Source organism: Pezoporus occidentalis, unplaced genomic scaffold, assembly GCF_034315485.1.
Source record: "Pezoporus occidentalis ecotype Australia unplaced genomic scaffold, CSIRO_AGI_Poc_V1 ctg8, whole genome shotgun sequence".
NCBI classification, from domain to species: domain Eukaryota; kingdom Metazoa; phylum Chordata; class Aves; order Psittaciformes; family Psittacidae; genus Pezoporus; species Pezoporus occidentalis.
The window spans coordinates 5239360-5265575 of NW_026916158.1; the positions used below are offsets into that span (position 1 = coordinate 5239360).

Consider the following 26216-nt stretch of genomic DNA (forward strand, 5'->3'; position numbering starts at 1 on the left):
GCCACATAGTTTGCGTTTGCTCGTATGGTGAACTGAGGTATCAGATTAGAGCGATTTACGCTATTTCTTGCTAATATTGTTTTCCTTTTGTTGTTTAAATCCTATTAAGAGAGCGCTTTTGTTGAGAGGACTTCTCTCTTTCCCACCTTTGCTAGAGCTCTAATAAATTATTCAAAATTATTTAACTCCTGCCTACGCATTGATTTTTCGTTTGACCCCTACGAAGATGACTTTACATAAAGCAGCGTTTATTTACTCGGTCAGGTACGACAGCGAACTTAGAATTAGCGGTTCTTCAGACCCAATTAAACCTGCCTCCGCCACGATAGGCACCGGTTTGCTGTCTCCCCGCCGCAGGCAGCCCAGCCGGTCTCGCCGCCGGTGAACCGGTACCGCCGGGTGCCGGGGGGATCGGACTGAAAGGGGAGACGATCGCCTTTACATTTCGTTTATCCGCACTCAACATTCCGCGGTTCCTGTACCAGGGGTCGCGGGCTCCGAAGCTAGCGTTAAACTAAGAGAATTCCGGAAAAAAAAACGGAGTTAACGGTAGACTTTAAATTGTTTCGTTGCGTTTCTTGGCGTTCCCGGCGGAGGCTGAGCTCTGCCCGGGACATGCCTACCCCGCATTGGTGGGCTCTCCCTTCCAGAGCACAGCCCGGCCTCGGCATGGTACCCACGCCGCGCGGGAAGCGCTGCCCCTTCTGCCACTGAGGTGGCTGTCAGTGTTGGCAAACACTGACCCTCGTTAATCGCTTCGAGCCGAAACTAGAAACCCTCCGCGCTGCCGTCCCCTCGCCTCTCCCCGCCGCGGAGACCGTCACCCCAGGGGGAGGCGGACTGCAGCGTGCAGAGGCAACGTACTGGTAAGTGCCCGTGGTTGCCACATCGCCCCCAGTGCGGGCAGTGCTCCGTAGTATCCCGTGGGCAACGGGGACCCCGGCTCGTCACGCGTGGCGCGTGGGGGCCAGTGTGCTCCATCGATTCCTCGGCGCTCGGCGCCGCTGCCTGGCAGCCTGGATGAGCTCGGCGATGGCTTGCTGCCGCCTGTCCACCGCCCAGGAAGGCGCTGAGCTCAAACCGGCAGCCGGGGCCTTGCAGCCCTCTCCCTCCCGCGGCCTAGCCCGGCAGCTCTTTCGCTCAGGTAACGTGTGGGGCCCGGCGCCGAGCCCACCCCTAGCAGGGGCGAGGCAGGGCGCCGTGGGGCCGGCCGCGCACTGCGGCCTGCTGTTGCTGATGGCCCTTAGGGCCGCGGCCGCCCCTGGCTGAGATGGAGGGGCGGTGGGGCTTGGTGGGGCGGGCTTATATGTTATTGCCATGACGGCGGGGACGCCGCGTCGCCACGGCCTACCCTCCCTGGGCTGTGGCGGGGCCGCAGGACTGGCTCCCGCCGTGTTGTGGGGCTCGGCTGCTGCGCTCTGTGGTAGTAGGCGTGAAAATGGTGGGGGTTGTTTCCCCTCGCGGCCTCCCGATCCGGCCGCGGGGTCTCCCGTGGTCAGAGGCTCGGGTTCATGCGGTTTGGCGTTGCTGAGCGCTTGTGGGGCTGCGGGAAGAGCCGGAACCAGTTGAGGTCATTAGCCCGGTCATATACGTGTCCGTGTCTTTCAGGAGCAGCCTCTCGACGCGTCTGAGGGGTAACGCGGGAGCAGCGTTAGAGAGGAGCGCTGCCACAGACTGGCAGAGCCGAGCCCTGGCGCGTTTGTCCTGGGTCTGGTTGTGTTTCTGACACGTGTGAAACTGACACAGCGTGTTTATGTTGTAAACTGGTATGCGGCACTAGTAGCTGTTCTCTTCCTGGTCTTTTTCAAGTCTCTTTACCCTTGCTGTATGCTACCAGAGCCCAGCTGATGTGAATGAGGAACACGTACTTCCAGGGATGTTACGGGCCCTGGCTCCTGCTCATCTGCCCTTGGAACATTTACTCTTTGATTTGTGGATGTGGGAATCATTCATCTAGAATCTTACTTTCTTAGCTTTTGCCTGTGAAAGCATAGGTAAAGAAGGTATGCAATTTGGGTTGATTCTTTTGTTTGTTTTTGTTTTGTTCCTGTATGTGATGTGCTGTTTCCAGTAGCAGTGGTTTTTAGATATTTTCATTTTATATTTCAGCTAAATACAAATCGGGTACATCTCCCCCCGTCCCCCATCCCCTGATATGAATTAGACTCTTTTTGAACAGTGAATTTGTTCTAAAGTTCTGTGACAAATTTTAAACATGTTACTTTTAATGCTTTAGCATGAATCCTATACCCCATGATAGCATGAGCCTATGTTTCACAAGTGGTAAAGGTATTTAGAACTTGATTCAAAAGAAATACCAAAAGCTGCATTATAAAGTTCATGTAAACTTGCTGTTCTGTAAGCTTGTTCTGAAATTGGTGGAAGAAATGCTGATTAATTAATGCCCTTAGTGAACTTGGGTGATCTAAAATAGGAATGCTTGTAGTTCTTACAGCCTTCAAGTATGGAAAATGTAGTTATGTGGTAGAAGACCAGTTTCTAAAATTAAGAATTATTGAGCAAAAGGTGGCCTGTGGAGATGTTCTCCTAATAGATGAGCATCTTCATGATTGAGATTTTCGTTCAACTCCCCACTTTGCTGCTGGTCTAATGGATGGCCATGGGCATGTCATGTATCTTTGAGCCAATTTTTTTCCCCACTTTAAAATGTAGAGATTTGAAGCTGAATTAGAATGACTATGGGTAAGTTGTTTGCTCCTGATTTTGAATTGAGGCAAACTTTGAGTTCAAAATAAACGATTTTGAAAAATACTGCTGATGTAAGTGTCAAAGAAGACATCTTTTTCTGTAACCAGAAGACAGTATTCTGGTATGTGTGGTGCCTGTGGATTCTTGTTCTTACGGGAGAGGTCATAAGGAAGTAACTGAATTCCTGTGGTTTTTTGATCTCTAGACTTTCTTCTCAGCCAGCTACTCTTGGTATATGCAATTCAGGTGTTCTTCCTGTAGTGATCTGGAAACTTCATGAGGGAAAGATGCTCTGCTGACTAAGTATGCAAAATCAACAAGAGCAGTTCGGGTTGCTGACGTGTTGAGAGCAGCCACCTTATTGTCTAATAAAATCTCTTCCTCTACTGAGATCAGTTTTTCTGAATTGTAGAGCAGGGACAGTTTCCACCTAACTCCAGGCTTGGTGGAGGTAGATACAAAGAATCTTTCATTTGTACATAGGCTATCTGAGAGGGACTTTTACCCTCTGCCTCCTTATGGTTTCCCTATTTTGAGTATTAGCGTTGCCATTAGTAACGGTTTGACTGCCCCTTATTAGCTAGTGAGCATGTTTGACTTTTTACTACAGTTAGCTTTGTTTCCTGGCTGAAGTTCACATAGGATCTCCTCCTGACTTGTTGATTCTCTCTTATAGATGGACTCACATAGTTCAGCAGGAAAAAAGGGGGATATTGAGATAGCGGAAGTATATTTTCCATCAATGCCCTTCTAACCTATATTCTAACTTATAACTGTATATTACCTTCGTTCTAATTTATGTTTGTCAAAGGATCTTGTTTGTAGAGCTGCTGCATAAACTGGGTTATTGCGAGTCACTTATAATCAAAGTTTCTTGGTAATTGACAAATGTAAATTGTTTGGACTTGATGCTAAACAAATGTGGAGGTTATTTTGTCTTCATTGCTTCTGGCTGATTATGGTAACTAAAGGTTGTATTGTTTAATTGGATGCTGTGCTCAAGATGTAGTTTGCTGCAGTAATGTTTACTGGAGAACAGCCTCTGATTAAAACCAACCAAACAGTATTATTTTCTTACAATCTGTAGTAAATAGAGTAATAATTTGAAACTTATGTTTGAAAATATGTATTGTGCACTTGAAAGAATTTCAACATCTATGAATCAAGATTGAACAAGATAAGATCAGTGAGCATATACTTACTTAAGTGTACCTTGCTCTCTTTCAAAAGTTAGAAACGGGTTGTAAAACCCTATGAGGTTCAGCATATGATGCCATGTAATAAGCCTTAATTTTTTCTGCTTGCCTTTTCCTTGCTTCCCTTGTTACTTTGTTAATTAAGGTTCCCAGAGTCATCTGAGTTCTGTATGATCTGTGGGTGCTATTATACAGTTCTGTTTGGAAGTGGTATATGGACCACTGCTGACCCACCAGAATAACTCTCCTGTCCATCAGGCTTCACCTGGTGTGATTAATCAATGCCGGCAATCTCTTTTCCCAGGTCTGTTAAGGAGTATGGAGGGAGTAGGCAGTTGTCAGGGAGAAGACTAACCTTTTACAAGTCTTGATAACTGACTGTGCTCAAGTGCTTTGTTTGTAAGAGGTGTCTTTGCAGGAAAATGTCTAAAGACCCTAGTGAAAGATAGTGCCTGTCAGACAAAGTTGTCTGTCACCTGTGTGCTTCCAAGATATTCCCCATAGGAGACAGCTACTAGGTCTCAGCTGTACAAATTGTTCCATGATCAACAATCTGCTTCTGGCAGCCTCTTTTCCAGGGGAAACTTTGGAACACGCATGGCATCAGTCACGTATGTGCCTTTGTCCTGTAGCTTATGCATGGTAAGCCCAGTGCTCGTGGAGCTGAGACTCAAGTACACTGTAGGACTTGTCCTATAATAGAGAAGGGCCATGGTGTGTAGTTCTTCTTTGGTCCTGAAGACATGAAGTAGAGATTTACATAGCATGTTTCACTGGTTTTGTGCACTGCTTAACCCAGTTAATGGGGAAGAAAGCTGATGGCAAAAAAGGAAGTTAGCAGAAGATACATATGTTGAAGTGTAGTGTTCTGGCTCATAATTATATCCTCATGAAGTGGCAAATAGCTGAAATGTTTTTTGTATTCCTTTTTTTCTCTGGTCTTTTTCATTAACCTCGCTGACATGAGCTGTGGTCTGTGAGCTTTTGACTTAAAACCTGTGCATTGTAGTTTCAGCTTTCCGAGCAGTTTTGCTTACTTTAAGTTTGAGATTCGGATTCATGTTCATTTGAAGATTGTTCGATCAATATATATTTGAAGAGCTTTATTTTGCTGTTGACTAACTGTTAGTAGCTTGGAGCTCTGTAAGTCTTTTACTGTGGGGGGAAAAATATAAAAGGACTGCACAAGATGGTGTGTTGATATAAATTGGCATTCCTCTACAGAATTGTAAATTAAATTTATAGTTTGTTAAATGCAATAAAATAGTCAGTAAAGCACTGCCTCCGTCTTTTTCAAAATCCGTGCAGAGTAACTTTTATAAGATGGTAGCAATAATTTAAAAAACAAATTCTCTCGCATGGCAGTTCCTCCTTCAAAAATTTTGCTGGTTTAAGTTCAATATTTCAAAAATGCTTTGTTTGTTAGCTGAAGGACTAGTCTTAGAGTGCTGAAAACAGAAACTATCGAAAATGAAGTAATTAATGGAGGGATTCACTGCAGCAAAGCTTAGTAACACCTAATTTGTAAGCACTTTTGGCGGGAGGAGTGGAACTGATAGCTCCAAGTTGCATATGGAAGAGCTGTCTGCAGTCCACAGTGATTTGGCTACATAGGAGTAAGTTTACATAGCTACTGTTTTGATTGTGGCAGTGAGTGAACTCTAGTGAACATCAGAGAAAATCCAGATACTTAAGAGACTGTCTTGTATTTTGCATTAAACAACTGTTGGGTAAAACATCTCCTTGAAGCAGATGCCAGGTCCAAACTTGACATCCTCCTGGAAAGTACGCCTTTGGCTCTTGACTTGTACTTGCTGTAGCTTCCTTGCCTGGCTCTCAGGGGTCTTGGTAGTCCTTAGGACAAGCTTTTGCAGTGAGGGAGGAATGCGTTTCTTCCATCCTGCATCCCTGACAGAGTCCTCAAATTCTGTCAAATGCAGCAGTGCCTGTATATTTATTGTGCTTTGAATGTAACTGCCTGTAAGTCTTCCTTACAGTACACTGGCTTTGCAAGTCACAGTACACTGGCTTTGCAAATCCCATGCCTATTTGGGTGTTTAGATCCACCGCTGTAAGACTGTAGCGCCTATGACTCTGCAAAACAGTTTTAGTTGTCTTGGCAACCTGAGAGTGAAAATGTAGGTTTAAGAGATGTTGTTTGTGGGACTAAACATGCTTGTTTTTCCCTCTATCGTGCATTTTGACTGCAAGGCCTAGAGTAATAAAGACTAGTATTTTTATGCAAACCTTTTGTGATTTTGAGCATAACTTAATGGTGAATTTTGTTTTTTGTTCTGTTTTCAGTCTCTACCCTGGAAATTAGGGTGTGTTGTCTAGCTGGTAAAAGGTGTGAGTAAGGGCAGGATTTCATTTGTGGAAAATGAACCAGTTCAACCTGTTAACACCAGAAACAGGAGGACCTATTTCAGTAATATTTCAGTGTTCATTAAAGACAAGACGATATTGTGGCATATCTGTAATCTAGCTGTTGATATGAATGTTAGAGTTATGAGTTCCTGTTTTCCCAGTGCAGAAATAGTGAGGGAGTCTTGAAATAACTGTTCCTGGGGAGAGGGGATGGGTTACTAACCATTAACTGAAATGTGTGTGCAAAGGGGTCTGAAGTCTTGGATGGATAGGGCTGATACCTCTGGTACAGAAAAATAGTATAAAAGCATTATGCACATTTGCAGCATGGAAAGTCAAGAAATATCACTGTTCTTTAATTGAAGCAACAAAACTTGGGAGTGTCAAATGAAGAGGATAGTCTTGGCAGCAATTAATAAATGGCAGGCTTCAATGCAAGTTTTGGTGTAAGCATTGTTTTTTTGTTTGGATTGCTTGTTTGTTTACAAATCTGTTATCAAAGTTTGTAAGCTTTATCCAAGTAAACACATTGTCAATCAAGACATTTCTGAAATTTACTATTTATAGTTCTGATTTTGGAATAAAGGAATATAAAGTTGAATGGATCTAAACCGAGAACCAAAATTAACATAAATAGTGTACATTTAAAAATAACTTCCTAATTTTTTTTCTCAGTGCATGTTTTGATTATGACAAGTAGGACAAGCGTATGTTATTTTAATTGCACAACTTAAAAACAGATAAAGTGAGTTACATCAGTAACTGAAATTAATAAACTGAATTCTATTGATTGTGTAAGTATTATGGATCATCAGTTACAGCTGTAAATTAAACATATTAAAGACACTGCAGTAGTGATTGTGTAGCATCCTAAAGGAAATACCAGATATTTGAAGTATCTTATACATTACTCTCCAGATTTCTGAAAAATTCTAAGGCAATAATGTAAAAATAAGTTAAAATGAAAATATATTCTGATATAGAAATGATTTTATCGGTGCATTTATCTGTTTAAATGGTTGCGAAATATCTTTCATAAAAAGTTACAACATATATTACATACCATAATAATTGAATTCAAATTTGCTGACAGTGTAAATTTCAAGTTACTCGGTAACATGAGTTTGTTGACGTTTTACATTAATATCTTGATTTTTATTTTTGCATGCAACCCAGATTTCTTGTTCACATGCTGACTTTTAAAACGGTGTGATACTATGTTTATTTGCGTGAGCACACACGCTATCTATGTATGAATATGTATATAACAACATAATGTAGACATGAGAATTTCTTACAGTTTAGAATTTTTGGTTTTGCGTAGCTTAAAAATGGGACGTCGCTCCTCGGACACAGAAGAAGAGAACAGAAGCAGAAGGAAAAAGAAACACCGCAGACGTTCATCTTCAAGTAGCTCCTCAGGCAGCAGAACATACAGCCGTAAAAAATCTGGAAGGAAGTCCAGGTCAAGGTCGCGGTCTCGAGATCTCCAGTCTCGTTCACATTCTTATGAGAAAAGGTGCATTTGTAGTAATTTACTGTCTGTTGCAATTATTTACAAATTGAGCTCTTTCGTGTTATGACAGAAAGATAGAAGTAGCAAATCCAGTGTCTAGTCAGTTCTAGGTTGGAATTTTGCAGCAAAGTTTGCTCTGAATCTTGGAAGATGTGGCAGTATTTTCACTTATATTTAAAGAAAAAAAACCCAAACCCACCACCACCACCAAAAACAAAACCTTGCCCCCACCCAAGAATACAAAACCATTATATATGCAGGTGCAAAGATAACAAAAACCAGCCCATTAAAATAACTTCTTTCTCCTCCTCCTAAATAATGAGTTTGGAATCTGTTTTTGAAAATCGCACTACTTAGGTAATAACAACTATTATAATAGTTCAACTACTATAATTCACAATATAATAGTAATAATATAGTAGTTTATACAGTATAACACCATTTCGTTAACATAGATCATGTGGCTATGTCTACCAGTTTTTTCTTGACCTAATACTGTGTTTCCTTCATCAGAGGCCCCTTTCAGTACCTGACTTTTTTAGATCAGGTATGCTATAATGGCTACCTCTCTGTCTGACTTGTGCTGATACTGGAATCAAACTGAGCAGGTGGTGGTCAAATTATTAGTAAGTGGAGCTGAAATACACACTGTGTCTAGCTGCTCCCGACAAACCTTTCTTTAGTTGGCAGAAGAGTGTGTCAATGAGGGGCAAGTTGGCTGGTTGTGGGTGTTTCTTATTTGTTTATTTCCATTCCCACTTTATTCTGTTCCTGCTCAGCATCTTATATGTAGCCCTTAGGGTACACGAGATGACACGGGCTTTGATGCCAACAATATGCTGATGACATGCAGCTTTATGAATCTCTTTAGTCCACTGCAGGCATGGCTATCTCACAGATAAAAACAGAGCTTGAAGGGAGATTAGAGTCTGGATGAAGACCAAGTGACTTATATTGAATCCAGAAAAGATGGAAGTGTCTGCTTTTAGGATCTGGCTGGTACTTTTGCTTTGCCCTTAGTTTAGGGCATTTGCTCCTGGCAGTTAAGACACCATTACACGCTGGGGTCCTACTGGATTTATCCCTGACCCTTAAGAATCAAAAGCAGCTGTCTCTAAGATGACTGTTCTTCATCTTCATTTAACAAGAACAGTACATTTCTTTTTCAGATGAAGATCTGGTTTTAGTAGTTAACCTATGTATTTTTTCCAGCATGGACTACTGCAGCTCTACTGTACGTAACACAGCACCCCTTTCCTTATGCTAGATAAGCGATACTGACTGCATCCTGAATTGCAGAAGTGTTTCTAAGAGGTGTTGTATTTTAATATTAACGAAATATAAAAGCAAAAAATACAGAGTTTCTCTTAAGAATTTTAATTGTTAATTAATTAGTTGTTAGGAGATGGAGACAAAATGTTAAGATTAAGACTTTGAAGGTATCATTCCCCCAGCTTCCACCTTTAGGATTAGTTGTTTTAATTTATGTATTTAGTATCTGTTCTTTCACCTTTCTCCTTTGTGTATAATAACTTATTCTTTGAAGAAATGAAATGGGGAGGTTGGGTGTGAGGGGGAAAAAGAAGATATCTTTCTGACTTCTGTCTGAACTCAGGAGAAAACTTCCAAGCTCAAAGAGAATAAATTAACACTGATTTTTTGATTACTTATAGCCCTGAGAAACCCCCAAATCAAACCAACTAACCAACAAAAACCAAACAAAAACACCAAATAAAAAAAAAAACCCCCCCCCCCCCCCCCCCCCCCCAAAACAAACCCCAAACAACCGAAAAGGGGTGGGGGAGGGTCTGTCTGCATCAGAGCAGAACAAAGATTGGGTATCATGAAAGTTAGGATAACAAATCTGTAAGATTATATATATACATGAAATATTTTTAGGTGTACGTAAATAATTTAAAATACATTTTTATTTTATGGTTGCATTTTATGTATGTACCTAGTATAACTGGAAATAATTGTATAGAGTAGCAATGCAGAAGTTAACATTTTATGTGTTTAATTTTTAGCGCTGGAGTTGTGGTGCTTTGCTATACTATGTATTTCTGTGTAAACCCTGAGGAGAGTGTAGGTTCTAAACGGTTCTTCCATGTTAGATTTCATAAAGAGGCAAGTGAGTTTTAATGAGCTGGTCATGGGACTAAGAACCACTGAGAGCTGGGTTTTGTGCCTGGCTTTGCCCTTGAGATACTATACTGCATGATTTTAGGCAAAGAAGTTAACTTCTGTTTCTTTGTGTACTCATTTTGTGTCTAGGAATGCATATTTTAGAATATAAGCTCTTCAAGACAGGCATTGCCCATATGTATATGAATTACTTATTGCAGTGTATTATAAACCCCACATTTTGTGTTTGTGTTTAAGTAAGCTGTTAGGGGTTTCGTTCCTTTTTTGTTTGTTTGTTTTCAGAAGAAGCACACGCTAATAGCATGGTTCTGTTTTAGACGCAGGCACAGATCGAGCAGTAGTTCTTCATATGGTTCTAGAAGAAAACGCAGTCGTAGCCGATCAAGGGGCAGAGGCAAATCCTACAGGTCTCAAAGATCGAGATCAAAAAGTAGAACAAGAAGGTAAGTCTCTTTTCTATGAAAATAATTGTAACTTCTCCTGTAAAAACAATAATTTAAAATTTTCGTGTTGTTACTGAGTTTGGAATATACTAGAAATAACTGTTGCAAGTGATGCTCTAAAATATATGTCAGTTGAAACCTTTCCTAATTTGAAATCTCTGTGCAATGCTTGAAGATAAGTTGTATATTTTGCATTCGACCAAGTGCAGAAACCATCAATAAAGTCACCTTGGTTTAACTGTAATAATCTGAAACATTCTTATGAATATTTTTTTTTATTACTGATTTCCATAACTCCCATACATAACATTGGCTCCCTGAAGATCAGACTAAATTGTTATTTTCTCATCTCTATTTCCTTTGGAAAGAGATGAGTATTTAGTTATACAAATTTTTCTTAATATTTAAAGATATCTCTGGTGCTGAAAGTGTTCACAAATTGGATTGTGACAAATTACTATTTTCAATAATAAACATAATTTAAGTATTTAAATATTAATCTGATATTGCAAATTGTATTATAAAAATCTGCTTCCAACTTTTGTAATTAGAAGAAGCTCAATTTTTGTATGTCTGTATTTTTCAGTTAAGAAGTTTAAATAAAGTTTATCCCTGGTGTTGTGGCTGAACCCAGGACACCTGAATATCAGAATAATTGTTAGCATTTTTTCTTGAATTTAGTGTATCAGAGAGATCAAAGTGTTTTGGTTTTTTTGTTTGTTTTTTTTTTTTTGCCATGTTTTTAGAGATCATCAGCCGGGTTATTTTGTGTACCTTCACTAAGAATTTAATAAAACATGTTATTTTCATATACCAAATATGAGCTGTTGCCTCTAAATTCTGAAAAATTGTTGTTCAAAGACGTGGACGTTTCACTTTCTCTTATTGTTATTCTCTCATTACTTATTCACAGCTGTTCATTATAATGGTTGCCTGGACACTTATTGCTACAGTGCCTTTGTAGTAGCAATTTGGTTATTTTAACTGTCTGATCTCTCTTGCAGTATACTTACCATCTGAGCTGTAGACCCCAGATAAGCTGCTGCACTGTGTGTAGAAATATTCCTGTAAATATCCACTGTTCTGCTAACAAAATCAGTTTTAACACACTGAGATGTTACAAGAATAAGGTGCAAATGGTGTTTTTCAATATGTCATATACTCAGCATTTTTTTTATTGTAATAAGTATAAATTGCAGATCTCATTACACACAGTCTAAAGGGGTTTACTGAAGTTAATTGTCACTGCAGTATATGGAAATTATGTACTTAAAAACTCTAAAAACATAACTACTGTTTACTTTATTTTATGCTAGGATATATTGTGCAGATAAAATTTTATCTGTAAAATACAGCAGCTGTTTCAATACTATAACCACAAAGGTATAGCTGCACGTCACTTTAAGTGATGTTACTGTTCACAGACATGGTTCTTCAGGGGAAATATTTATAAATAACACCCTAAATTATAACAGAAGAGTATTTTGGCATGTTAAAAGCATAAAAACTAAACCCAACATTGATTATTTTATTGTAATTTTTTCCAAGTCTGCTTTCTGCTGTAATGCTACACTGAGAAGCCATGGATTAATCTTATTTCTGGAGGAGAGTTAAATAGTTTGCAGAAAGCTGCTACTAGAGGCCTGTGTTTTCCCTGTTTGTTAGTGCTGAGACAATTGCAGCAATGCTAGATACTTCTTTCCTGTCTCAAATTCTGTCTTGTGCACTCGAAGGTGTGAACAGCTTTCCTAAAATGACTGAGTACATTGTGATTCTTCAGGCTGGGGTAGGAGGGGATATAATGGAGGGGTATAAAACAAAAATAAGAATGAATGATGTGGAAAAGATGATTAAGGAATGAGTGTTTCTTTTCTCCTCTGGCTGAAGACCTGGCGCAGGCATAAGTGAGCAGTGTCAGCTGGTAGCAGATCCTGGTCAAACAAAAGCGGCTAGTTCTTATGTATCACATAGTCAAGCTGGGGAAACCTTTGCTGTTGGAGGTTGTGGATACCAGAAGTTGAAATTAATTTAAAAAGTCAGACAAGAAAAATCCATTCGAAGCTGTTAAATGTGAAGAGACAGTGTTTATCTTGTAAAATGTGTGTATTTGTAGTGCTGAAGTGTAATTTTCATGAGAATTTGGCATCTGTTGTTCATTAATGCTTTTGCTTGGGGTGGGCAACTTATTTCGTATGACTTTTAAAGGTAAGAAAACTATGTAATGTAAATTTATGTCATGTAAACTACAAAATAAAATGATCAGAAGTAACTCAGGTAGCCATCTTGTCTTAGTGTAGTGAAGAGTGTGTTACCCGCCAAATTGTGATTGATGATCTCCAACTTCAGAATTGCTAGTGTTGGGGAGTAAAATCTACACACCCAATGGATAAGCAGCAGTAAGAGAGCAATAAAATGAAGATCATCTGTGTGTTACTTGTGTTTGTAGTGTTACTGTTGTAGCTCAGAGCACCACCTTTAGGGCTTGAGTAACTGTGATTTCCTCCCTACCCAATGGGAATTGGACCAATGCTAGAAAATTGGCTTCATATTGGAAGCTAAGATCCATTATATGGTATCTTTAAATCGTTGGGGTTTTTTTCTTGTGTAAGTCATACAAATAGCACAAATTCTGAATCTAATGTCTTCTCCCAGTCCTCCCTAAAATTAAGATAGTTTGTTTTTCGAGGTAGTGAAAATATTGGTAGCAGTATATGTGGCTGTAGTGTAATCTTTTTTTTTAATAACTTCTCTAGTCTAGGTTATTTTTTGAGTGAATAAATTACAGATGCTCAAATGAATAAAATACTGAAATACCAAGTTTTAATTTGAAAATTTTTTATAATGACTTTCTAAAAATATTTTGAGCAGCTATTGTTTGTAATCTAAACTGATTTTTACTTTATTTTAGAAGATAAGCAAACTTGTGCATATTATAACTATTTTATTTTAGATGCATTTTTTAGAGTCAAAAAAGTGGGGCTTCCTAGTAATGCTATAAATTTAAAGCTGTCCTACAGCAAGATAGTACAATGCAAATAGGACTTAATAAGATCACAAACTGAATTTCAGCAAAACAACCAAGATTTACATTAAATTAGGAATTTTAAAACCGATTTAGTTTGTTTTACTGAGCATTTGCTTAATAACATTTCGCCTTCTTGCAATCTTTTTAAAGACAATAATTCGTCTGTGAAATGCAGGCACATCCTCAGTAGAAAAATTGAAAGCAACAGCTCACTTTCTGAAACCACACATATAGTGATATAAAGAAATATTTCAGCTCTACGAAATTTAATAAATCATCCCATTTCCTAATTTGATCATATTAGATGCTGATGTGGAAGAAGCATTTCAAATACCATCTCCTCATTAATATACATCAGTCTAGGGAATAGAATGGAATACTTATGCAGAGATGTCACAGTTACTGTTTCTTAGTTTACTAAGTGGAACAGGTTGATGTGATACTGGGTGCTATTTGTCAATGTCTTGCTAAAATGGTTTGGGTCGAGTTATGGAGTCCAGAAAGACGGCGGCTGATAAATCAAAAGTGGATTGAGTGGACAGGAGGCAGTGATTGATACTGTGACAGGATATGAAGAAAGGAATCTTGATACAAGCATGCATGATATTGAATATGAGAAGGAAAATGGCCCTGGAGTATGGATATTATTCAAGGAGATGAGAATAATAATATCATCTTGAAATTATTGCTGGGTGAAGATTAGGATAGTTCTTATTAGAATATTATGCTTCTCTGTAATGGAAAAACTCGGATTTCATATAATTTCTATGTGGATAAATTCTTGCTAATATTTTTAGAGTTTTCACTGCAATTCAGGAAGTTAATTGTATATGAAAATACTCTACATCAGGACTCGTAAAGCAAATATTTTAATTTACATAGCTTTAAATAGAACTAACCAAAACATGCTAACCTTTATTCCTTGATTTCATGCAATTCTATGATTATAGGGTATTTCACTATAATTGCCTTTAAACATGCAAGTTTGTTTTTATTGTCTGCCAAGTGTTTTGGCTTTTCTTTTTATGTTAAACTTAAAACTGCTGCCTTAAAATATCTTTAACACAGCTTAGCTTAAAGATTGGCACAGTAACACCTAGTACATCTGTAAACATCTAAGAAGAGAAAATGTCATGCGTAAAGTAGTCCTGGTTGGAGAACCGAGGCCTTTTGACTGTCTCTGAAGGAAGTGTTTGATCAGTGTGTTGGGTATTTTCCGTGGCATAGATGCTATTTTTCCTCTGAGTGGGGGTACATGGTTACTTCTTATTTTTTTTTACTGTTCTTTCCATCTAATTGATTTAATATTGAAATGTGTACAACTCACTGCAGTCCAGTTGAAGGGCGACTTACTTCCTATTGGTGGCTTTGGAATATACTTGGGTTTTGGTATGGAAAAGTGGCTTGTTGACTGAAGCTGCCATTATCCTAGCAATGTAAACTAGAATTAACTTCTGTTCAACCCTTACAGCTTGCCAGAATTCTTTTGTTTAACACTTACAGTTTGTAATATTTAAAAATAGGGTCCTGAATTCATGCAGAAAAATGCAATGTGAAAGGGTCATTAAGCAAAAAATAGTAAACCTGCTCTGTTTAATATAGTGCTCTGTTGATGTACATACTGAATAGAGACAGGTTCTCAAATTTAGCGATCTCTAAAGACTAGTTTGCAGTGCCTGGTTTATGGCACACTGATAGTGAGATTACAAGAAAAGAATTCACCACCACCACCCCTTTCTAGCTGTGTTTTCAACACTGCTGCTGCAAACCCCAATGCAATACCAGACGGTGCTTACCCTGAAGGTAGAGATTCTTGCCATTGGGTTTGATCTGTTCTCAAAAAGGTCGTAGCTTCATGTAGACACTTACTGAAAGCTGGGCAAGCTGTAAACCCTTCCTATGTATCAGTTGTTTACTTGTGTTCTTTATAGTGTGCTGCTGTATACAGAAGATCTGAAGCTTTTTGCAGGTTTCAGGTTTTAGTACTGGCATGGGTCAGTCATCTTTTGCCTGAGGGTTTGTTCATTTGTTTTGTTTTGTTTATTTTGGAGTTTTTTGTGTTGTTTTTTTTTTGTTTGTTTGTTTTGAAAATTTCCTGTTTAAATATCTTAAAAATAAATCCAAACCATTGCTAGGAAGTACTTCACCGGAGTTGATATTGCAAAGTGAAATGTCGTTTGTAAGACTTTGAAAGATGTAAACAGTGTTACCATTGAATGCTTTTGTGTTTGCATTACTTGGAATGGTGAATAGAAATGAGTCTGTCTTCAGTTAGTCTCTCTTTTCCATGCATCACATTATTTTAGTGTGGTAGTATTAATGTGTTAGAGTCTTTCCAAATTAAAACTCTGGCCTATCTGGTCTTACAGCTGATGAGAAGTGTTGAGTCACGACATAATCTATACTAACACTGGTTCAAAACTTCCTTTCAGTTACAGGCTGTATCTGTCTGTCCTGGTTAGCATACACTACATTGTAATCCACTAGAAACTATCAGAGTTTTAATTATGAACAACTTCAGGGAGAATTTTCTAGAACAGCATTGGCTGGAAAGGGAAATTAGGGGTTTTAGGAGAGAGGAAGTCAAAGGGGATGTAATTTTGGTGTAGACATTAATGTCAGCAACAGTGTCTAGTGGAAGAGATAATGGCAGATAAATAAAGAACAAAGTTGTGAGGGGGCTTGCAGATTAGCTTGAGAGTTTATGGGAGAGCAGGAAGGGGTAGAGGAGAGTAAGTTAAAAGAAAGGAAAAAGGAATTGTGCTTGTGTGGGTTTAGAAGACCGGTTTTTAAGAATGTTATGAAGAGAGACTGAATTTAAATATGAGGCAGATATATGGGTTAAAGTTGAAGTTGGTTTCAGTTGAAGAATAGAGGTCTTGCCTATGGGAGTATTTTGACATAGGTGCCAGTAGCTGTTCCAGGGAAAAGGAAATACTTAGGGAAGAGAGTGAAGGCTTTTGGAGTTGACCATGCTATGGATATCGGACAATGAGTTTTATTGCCTGATGGCAAGGAGGTAGAAGGAATAAGGAAGTGAAGTCTGAGTAGCAACAGCAGTATTGACTTGGAGCCATGAGATAGCTATGGGGGGAGAAGGTACAAACATGGTTCTTTTTGTATGGCTGCTGTAAGAACCAAAAAATGAAAAGAAAACTGTGAAGAACAAGGTTGGACACATATTGTCAGTTTTGAAAAGCTGTCTTAATCTATAAAAATGCTTTGGAAATACCTTCCTTGGAAATGGATCCAAGAATTTTCAGAAGAGAAGCAGATAAAAGTCCTATGAGAAGTCAAGCAATGCTATTTAATCAGAATATTTCTCTTGAAATGGGTTTGGTTGGTGCTTTTTGGTGTTTGTTGTGGGCTGGGTTTTTTGTTTGTTTGTTTTTGTTGTTTTTTCCTTTCTTTCCTGGTAGTAAGTACTAGAATTACTGGACTGCTGTTTTAAAGTTTTGGTCTGCTGCCTAGGATATTTTCTCCTCTGTCCTTCCATGCAAATTAAGATACTCGCATGCAACTAGCTGTAGACCCACGTAATTTTGTAACAAATTGGTGTCAATATTACATGTTTGTTTCTCTTGTTACTGGTGGAGAAGTTTAGAGTCTTTGATCTGTTAGAAAGTATATTTAATTAAGATATTGTAGAACTAGTGAAATTCAGATTGAGTTTGCTCATGTTATCTTTAGTTTTTCTGTGGATGGTAACATCAGATCATATTTCTTCTTTTTCTCCCAATAAATCAAAGCCTGCAGTTTTTATTTAAAATCTTGTTGCATTACAGGTTGTATAAGCAACAGCATCTAAGCATATTTTTTAGCTGTAATAACTGTTTCAAAAAGAACTGAACATTTTGTCTACAGAAGTATACTGGAAAAAGTAGAGAGGTGAAGCAGTATCACTGAAGATATCCTGGAGCAATAACCCACCAATGTGCACATTACCAAGACCTAATTGATCGCTTTGGGAAATTAAACTTCATAAGGCAACACCAAGGGCCCTTATGTTATCAGGAAGGCCAGATAGCTGCTAGTGACAGTTGCTTTGGTGCTTTTCATTGGTATATAAGAGAAAACCAAAAAAAAACCAAAATCCTAACACAAACAAACAACACCCCCTGCCAACCCCCCCCAACAAGTTAAAAAAAAGATATGAATGCATAAGTGTTGTTCATTTAGAGTTAAGCATTGAGTGTAAATGCATGTAAACTTTTTTCTAAGGCAGTCCAGGTGTTGTGTAAGCAAAATGTGTTCTAAGTATAGCTTCTTATTTTACTAAACCCTTTCATTTCTCCCTTTGGGAAAGGGTGTATTTGCAGGCTGGTATTTTTTTGGGGTTGGATTTTTATTTCTTTATTATTTTTTTTTTTTAATGCTTCAGTTTCCTGCTTGGGAAAAGGCACAAAATGAGACAAGAAAAATGTGATTCCCCTTTTGCTCAGGATTGGCTGTTTGATTTCAATATGTCTGCATTCTAAACCACTATGTAGGGTATTTTTTGAGTTTTTTATTTTATCCTTTTTTTTTCTCTGCTACCAAGTCTCTGGCTGTGAAATAGAAGCAGTTATGGGTTTTTTTACTATTTTTCTTGCAGAGCTCATGTTTCTAGAGGCAACTGCGCAAACCAACATGTAGCAGATGTCTTAAAGATGCATTGGTAATATAAGACCATCATTGTTTGCTGTGTAAATTGCCACTGTTTCCAGAGCTAATTTCTAGAATGTGATTATAAAAACATGAAACACAGAGTTGTAAAATGTAGTAGAAAATTTTTTCTGTTTACTTTATTTCCATTTTTCATTCTTTCTAATTCTAGTAACATATGACAGTAACAGAATCTAGTTACTAGATCTGTTACTAGAGCTAATAGATCCAGTTATTGCATCTAAAGATGCAGGTGAAAAACATGTATTTCTGCTGAAAGTGTTTTGCCATATCTTTTCTGTGGGACCCATCAGAATGTAAAAAGCCCTAACAGGAGTAGCAGTTGTCCTCTAACAGCAGAACACAAGTAGCTGTCATCCCCATGTATTAAAACAATTCCACCTGAACTTTGTTTCAAGTACCTCAGTCAGCCTTGCTGAGGTTGTGTGTGCCAAAGTTACATGTACAGCCCTAATTCAGTTCATGGTAGTTGTAATGATGGCTTACAGTTTCTTCCACAGATTTCTTGTTATGCTTACTTTACGTATTAGTAGACTGGTAACCATAGCCCTTCCCAGTTATCTTTATGTATTACTCTTGTGTTTTTTTATGCAAGTTACATGACAGGTGGTTATAGCAAGACTTAATAACTAGCCACCTTTGGTCAGCGGTCAGCAATATTTGAAGTATGCTGTGCCTGATGCTATGCTTCTTTCAAACTGGAGGTTAAAAGTTTTGCTATAAATGTATTGGGTCCTGGGAAAAATCAGTCTTACCAGACAGATAAGATATTGTTCATCAGTAATGTTGTGCCTCTGTGGTGGAAAGAGGTCCAAAACTTGGTGGGAGCCAGGACCTGGGGACCGCTGCCTGCTTTAGCTGCTTTTCCTCAAGGTGGTGTGGTTCTTTGCTCCTAGCTGTGCTGTATGCTTTCAAAATCCATCTTCCTGGCAGAGATGGTAGTTGCTGACTCTTGCTTTAGAGGATTGTTGTTGTTTTGGGTTTTAGAGATGACCATACTTCTGTCTAAAGTGGCAACATGCCCTGGAATTTTTGATCACTGCTTTTGGCCAAGATTTCAGCTGAAGCCTTTGCTGAGTATCAGGGTGCTGCTGTCTCTGTGAGTAGTACAACAGTAGCTGCGGCATACAGTATTTTTGGTATCTTTGCACAAACAAATTATATCCCATATAAATCAGTTGTATTTCAAGATGCAGATAGGCAGCTGCCATTTTTCTGTTGATACTACTCCCAGAGTGTGCTTTGGGTTACATCTTGCCTCTATGGGTGAAAGGCGGTCCAGAACTTGGTGGGAGCCAGGACCTGGGGACCCCAAGTGTGCTTTGGGAGTGAGTTCTTCCCAAATTAAGCTAATTAAAGTTAGGGCACTGTGTCATTTTCCTGGCTGTCCCTTCATCCTTTAGTGCCTGTTGTCTTCCTCCCACATCTGTGCTTCAGGATAGTTCAGTGTGCTGATCTGCCTGAAAGCGTTCTCTCCTCTAGTGAGGAGCGAGAGATCAAGATGAAATGCTCACGTATGGATGAGTATGCACTAGGGGGAAAAAGGGTCTAGCCTGGGTTGTTCATTTTGATCCGGTGAGAGGCAGTTTTAAAGCTAGTGTAAAGCATTGCAAGCAGGGAATGTTGCCAGTTCATAAGGCAAGGCACTGTGTCTCCCTGAAATGCCAGAGCTAGAATCTGTATAAGTGATAACACTTCATCTGGTCGTAGTATAGATTTATTGGTATAAAAAAAGTTCGGTCCTATTGATGACCAAACTGAATTTCAAGGATTCCAGATTCTACTAAGGTGTGACGTTATAGGAAAGAAAAAAAATACAACAAACAAAAAAATTCTTTTGTAATAATAATGTAGAGGTTTTGACCTTTTATTGTTAAGATACTGTTTTGAGTACCTGAGTATCATAGTTTAAGCCAAAACTAGACAATGAGCAACATGTATTTTATGTTAAATATGCAGATAAGGAAAAAAAGTGAAAATTTTCATTTTTACATAGTGTAACTGGAGAGAGATGTATTTAATTATAATGTATATTTAGAAAATATTAAAATGTAGGAAAAGATGGGGAGCTAGTCTCTATATTTTCATATTAACTGAAAGAAATATTTTGATTGTACTTTTGTAGATTTTTTTTTTATTTAGAATCTTTATGTTTCTTATGAATTCTTATGTGCATACATCCAAAATACTGTGAAACATATGCCACCAATATGGAGTTTCTGTTTCCATAAATATTATTTTAAGGTATTCTCCAGTTGCTGTTTTCATAGGATCATATCAGCTCCTAGTAAGGCAAATTGACAAATTCTCATGGACTTTAAAGGGTTATATTATGCTCAGCTTGAATAACAGATTTCATTTTGGGTTTTTTCTATACCGCTGATTTATATCCTAGAAATGAAGGCAAAGTCAGTAGTATGTTTTGTTTTAAATTATGCATATAGCATTAGATATCAATTTTTCTTCTATAGTTTTTGGTACTTTTATATGGAAGCATACAGGGGTAAGATAAATTGTAATAGAATTTAAGTTAATCAGTGGCATAGCAGTAAAAGTCTGTTATCAGTCTATGTCAAAAAGATACACTGAAAGTTTGCCTGTTAAAGCGCTAAGCTTCTTGATTGGAAAGTGGGTTAAAAAAAAAAAAAAAGAAAATCCTTTTCCTATTTTCCTACTATATAGTCTTCTTGAAGTTCTTCCAAATTAGATTTTAAATGCCAATTAGGAGGTTGAATATACTAAAATAAAAGCAAATACAACCAAAATGGCCTCACCTTATGGCTAGTTAGGCTTTTTCTCTAAAAAGTGGAACCTTTGCTCTGAGCATGGCTTTGAGAAAGATATTCAGTTTAATGAACACATTAATTAGAACCATAACTATTTATAAGATAATTAGAAACGAAGCATGGTAAACTGGGCTTTTCCTGCAATTAATGGAGGATTAATTACTGGAGGTAATGAAGTGGATTTTTAAATGCATTAAGGTGAAGTACAGAGATGTGCAAGGCTTTGTGATAGTTGCATAATTATTTCAGGCTGTTTGAGCATAGCTCATATGAGATCGCTAATAAGCATCATTGCATCATTATGTATGCACTTAAAAAGACTTACCACCAAAATGACTGCCTAATTATTTCTAATTGGCAGGAGTCTGTGTAGTCATTGAGCTGTTTGTAGCCATTTTAAGGTTCATTTAACCATCCTTGGGGCCGTGTGATGGATGGAAAAAAGCTTCAACTACACGCTGGCCTTGGCTGGCGCCGTTAATCAATTTTGGTGGGCTTCAGTTTGAAATGCATTTGCTCATGCAGAGGTCAAAACCTGAACTAGTCCAAGCAAAGTTTTGCTTTTTGAAGCCACTTGACTGTATTCATTAGCAATTAGTAAAATAATTGTGTCTGTCACTATATTTGGATTTCCGTATGACTGGGTATTCTTTCATCACTGTCCCTTCTTATAGCATATTAGCTTCACTGGAAACCAAATATTCTTCCAACAGACCCTTTTAGCAACTTCAGTGTAGTAGCATATGTTCCGATATACTACCTTTCTTCATTCATTTGTTAGCTTAAAACAGCAGAGTACATTTCAACACAATCATCTAATTTGCTCCCAATTGATTGCTGAGTGAAAGTTTCTACCCAAGGACAACATTTTAGGGCTTTTAAGGGTATCTCTGAGGAATTAGTCATTAAGCATTAAGAGAGGAAGCAAGTAGTAGTCAAATCGAATTCTGACGTTTACTGGAGTTTTGCAGTTAGGGGCATCTATTTCCAAGATGTTGACAGCTATGTATATTCAAGGACATCTTCATGCAGAATTAAGCTGTGTAATAATCTCACTTGTTTGAAAACTCATTCAATAATTACATTGGAAATGTTGTGACTATCATTTGAAAATGACCTTTTTGAGATGCTGTAATTAGTGTGTAGCTATTTTATCTTACAATGTCAGATTTAATGTGACATCCCATTAGGTAAGCATCTGTGAAAGTTTTCAGTGAGTGTGTTGTCCTGTTGAACATAATCATAACCATCTGTGGGATGTTGTCAGCGTACATAAGCCATTCATATAGCTTAAGAAAACACTGGTGAGCAAATTGTAGGCTAATAAAATAAAGGTCAGCTTTGTCATTTTTGCCACAGAATATGTGGGTTTGGTAATTTAATGTTAAAGCATAAGTTTTAAAAATAATTGTTCAGATTATGGTTAAAGTGTAGGATTCACTGAAAATAGTGATCTTTAAAAAGAAAAAAAATCATTGATTCACGAAACATTAGTTCAAATAACAGGTAAGAGGTTAAAGAAAGTGAGTTGTGGTAGCAGGAACTAAAATATAAACTAATCCTTAGGGAAAGCTGCACAATTTTTTAATTTTTGTAAATTGTTTTAATTTGGAGACTTTTGTAATAGGAATCTTTAAGAAGAGGTCACTTCTGTAAATGTATATTCAAGACAGAAAAACTATGTAAAATACAAACAGCCTTTCTTCCTGATACTCATTAGGAATTTTATTTTATGAAGTCCTGTCAGATACTTAAAGATAATGGAAATGTTGCTCCATAGATTATCAAAACTACTCCTAGGAAATACCTTTTAGAGTGGAACAACAGTTTTAATCTGCCTTTAAACTTTCTGATTGGTTGTATTGGAAATTCTGGTGTTAGTCAAAACTGTAGCTACTGATGGGTATATTTTTCTTTAATGTAATAAAGCAGTGGGAGTCACATCCGTGTAGCTATCATGTTAATTACAAAACTGTTCACAGTGTGCACATCAGTGCTGTTGCAGGGCTCAGCCTCTCACTGAGAGACAACAACCTGTTCTGATGGGGTCCTTAATTGTATCTGATTTACAGGATAAGGACACAATATCTGCATGGTTTCACACCTTATGCCTTTGATTGTCCTATCTACTAGACCAATGAACAAGTGTTTGCTAAAATCAGAGTGTATCAACAGCTTTCTAGCTGCAGACTGCAAAAGTGCCTTAGATTGCAACTTTAATTCCAAGTCAGTTATCATCCACTTGGGGGTGATAATTAGGGGTTAGTTAGGATGCGCTGTTACTCACCCTTGGCTTTAGAGAAGCACTAGAAGTCTGAATGTTGCCAACTGGGCAACAGGATAAAGTAAGATCTCAAGTATTCTGATGAAAGCTTTCCTGAAGACTGTGGTAAAAGATCTGAATTATGGAGTATTTCCATGCTTCAACTAAATTAGAAAGACTGAATTAACTGAATAATACAATAAAGTCTTGACCTTATTTCAGAACATATCATACAGTAAAGCTGATATGATCACAAGATTGGTGTGTTTTATGAATCTGAAGCTCAGTAACCAAAGTTATCATGTTTCTAGTATGTTGTAACTGTGAAGTGCAATAGATTGCTAGAGATTATATCATCTCATCTGAGGTAATATCTTGTTTGCCTGTGGTTAGTCAATGTATCCTTATGTTACTTGTAACAGGAAAGTGCCAGGCAGGGCTTGAGCTCTTCATGCAGTGCCTGAAGTAGCGGTTGTGTATTCAAAATAAAATTTCAGCCCCAAAGACTTGGTAGCTTGATTAGTAGAAGGAAACAAGAGGCGTGAGGGAAAAGCAAAGTTGGAGGGACGTGAAAAATATACTATAGTAAACTAACTGTCTGCTAGCACCATGAACCACAGGCAGGTAGAGAGGCTATTGCAGGTGTGGGCCATCGGTGACTACTGAAGAGGCATTGAAGGTGGTGGGCAAATCTTACTTGGTTAGTATATCGTTAGCTTAATATATATTACACCTTTCAGCTCTGAAATCTGATTATTTTACACTCTTCCTCCAACTTCCATATAATGGTGGTAATCATCTAGAAATTGTGATATAGCTGTTGGGAAGACAATGGTTGAAGGTTTTAAGGGACACCATACGTAGTGTTTTATTTTTGGAGTTTGGTGATATTCTTAGTGATGGAAAAAATACAGTTTACACTTTAATTCTTGCCTTCAGGTTTTAAAATTGAGATGAATGTAGTATGTAATAGCTGCTGTTGCAGGCTTCTTGCAGATTGAGTAAGGACACGCAATGCTGGTCTGTGATTGTTCATGTTTTTGTGGTGGTTTTGTAAGGTTGGTTATTTTATGTTTTAAATAAAAAGCAAAACTTAGAAGAAAATTCCATGGTAAAACTGAGAATATTTTTTAAGCAAAGGCATAGCTATACAGAAATCATATTGTAATTGTAATTTATCTTTCTTACCCTTTGAAATTGGATCTAATATAAATTTGTGATTGGTATAATTAATTGATCAGAACAGTCATAATACATTTTCGAATATAATAATTAAGCAGTTTTGTTGCTTTATTTTTTAAACAATACAGATTTTATTGTTTTGCTTTTTGGTATATTTTGTTTTCCAATATGTTATGTAACAATGGTGCAGGGTTTTTTGTGTGTGGGTTTGGGGTTTTTTTTGTCTTTTTTATTTTAACAATACTAGGGTTTCTTAAATTTTGGAGACTTGATCCTATAGTCAAATTATGGTTACTTTCATTAAATATATTTGTTTTGGTTTTGGTTTTTAATTTCAGAAAACAGGATGGTATTCTAAAAGTCTTTCTGTATGCTTCGTAAACCTGTCCTGGTAAAAAGTGTAGGTGGAATATCTCAAAATGTCTGGTTATAACTGAATTTAAAAAAATAGTTTCAGGTTTTTTTAGTTGTGAGCACAGAGCGCAATAGTTTGTTACCAGTCAAGTAAAAGTAGACACACGGCTTTTCATCCAAATATTTTTTCCAAAGCATTTGAGACCTCTCTTCATTGTGTTAATCAAGTTTGTCTCAATCGTTCCAGTCTTTTAAAGTAGGTGTATGTTTCTAAAGGACAAGCATATGCTTTAATCTTGTCTTTAAGCAGTTATTGTTTTGCCCTTTAAATGGTACTGCAAATTGCTGCAGTATTGAAGAAAGGGAAATACTGATAGTTTTTTTGCTGTTGGTTCAGTTTTGGATCCATACTGGTACTTTGTAGTGGTTTGAGTGCCTCATGTTGATGACGATGGTGCCATGATGCTCTGGGTTGGTGGTTTTTGTTTGATGGGTTTTGTTTCATTTGTTTATTTCAGTTTATGAGAACAGTTATTGTCCCATGCTGTAAGCTGATTTCAAGCATCTGGTCAGGTTATTTCATTCAGCTGTCCAGTATCTCTTTCTGGATGTAACTATATGTAAATATTGTAGTATATTTAAGCTTGAACCATGACTGGGGCCGCAATCTTAGATGTTTTACAATTACAAAAAATAAACCAGTGCTCTTATCAAAGAGAGACAGAAGAGAAGTGCTTACCTGTAAATAATTTGAACTTCTCAGAGGCACCAGGAAAGTGAAAAATTCAACCCTGAAATCACTCATTTATGTTCCTTAACATTTTAACATAATATTGGAGGTGTTGTCAAATTTACAACAAATACTCACCTGGGTAGTGATTCCATCTGGAAAATTAATTTGACCCTTTTTCATTTCTGGGTGATGGTACGTCCAGATCTTCCTGTCATAGCAGATGCAGAGTCGCTAATGCCTGCATGATGTAGAAAAGAATAATTTGGTGTATTTATTGAGAGTCCTGAAAGTAATCTGGACCCTTTTTTAAAATAGATTCCAGATGTATCAAGAACAGAATAACTGCATGTGTTTATATAAATTAATTGCAAAATCTGATAAATTTACTTGCTAATAGAATGTTACCTTACTTGTTAATGTAGAAGTCAAGTTTTCCCATTAGTACAGGTGACAAAATGTAACGTAAAAAAAGACATAGAGTGTCTTTCTTACAGCATTATACAATCCAAGGGAACAGAAGTTTCGCACAGCCTGTTTCTTCTTCTTTAATCCTGGTTTCTTTTTCTTCGACCTTAACAGTGCAGCTCTGGAATTCGGTCAGGAGAGGAAGGAATCCTTCTTGCTGGTGTCTTTATAGTGTGGCACACTAAACTTTTGCTTTTGCCTCTCCTTGCAGTTAAGTAGCTCTTGTATGAGTGGAAGACAAGCTGGATAGTCTTAACTCATTTGAGCTTTTTTTGTTTTGTTAACAATACTGAAATAATAATTATTTCACTTTTTAACTTTGGGCTTATATGGAAGTTTACATATAGTATACATGCAGGTGGGTATT

The 26216-nt window shown here is 37.7% G+C and overlaps 1 protein-coding gene across 4 annotated transcripts in view; it reads left to right on the forward strand.

The window, feature by feature from the left end:
- Positions 1-991: 991 nt before the first annotated feature.
- RSRC1 (arginine and serine rich coiled-coil 1) overlaps positions 992-26216 on the forward strand; it is a 169314-nt gene continuing 144089 nt past the window's right edge. For 2 of the 4 annotated variants that reach the window (XM_062603456.1, XM_062603460.1), the window contains exons 1-3: positions 992-1144; positions 7597-7791; positions 10251-10376. In XM_062603456.1, coding sequence (XP_062459440.1) covers positions 7604-7791; positions 10251-10376 — 314 coding nt within the window. In that variant the 5' untranslated portion in view covers positions 992-1144; positions 7597-7603. Of the gene's footprint in view, positions 1145-1638; positions 2004-5497; positions 5522-7596; positions 7792-10250; positions 10377-26216 lie in introns of those variants that run through there. The other 2 variants (XM_062603458.1, XM_062603459.1) reach the window with 2 other exon arrangements.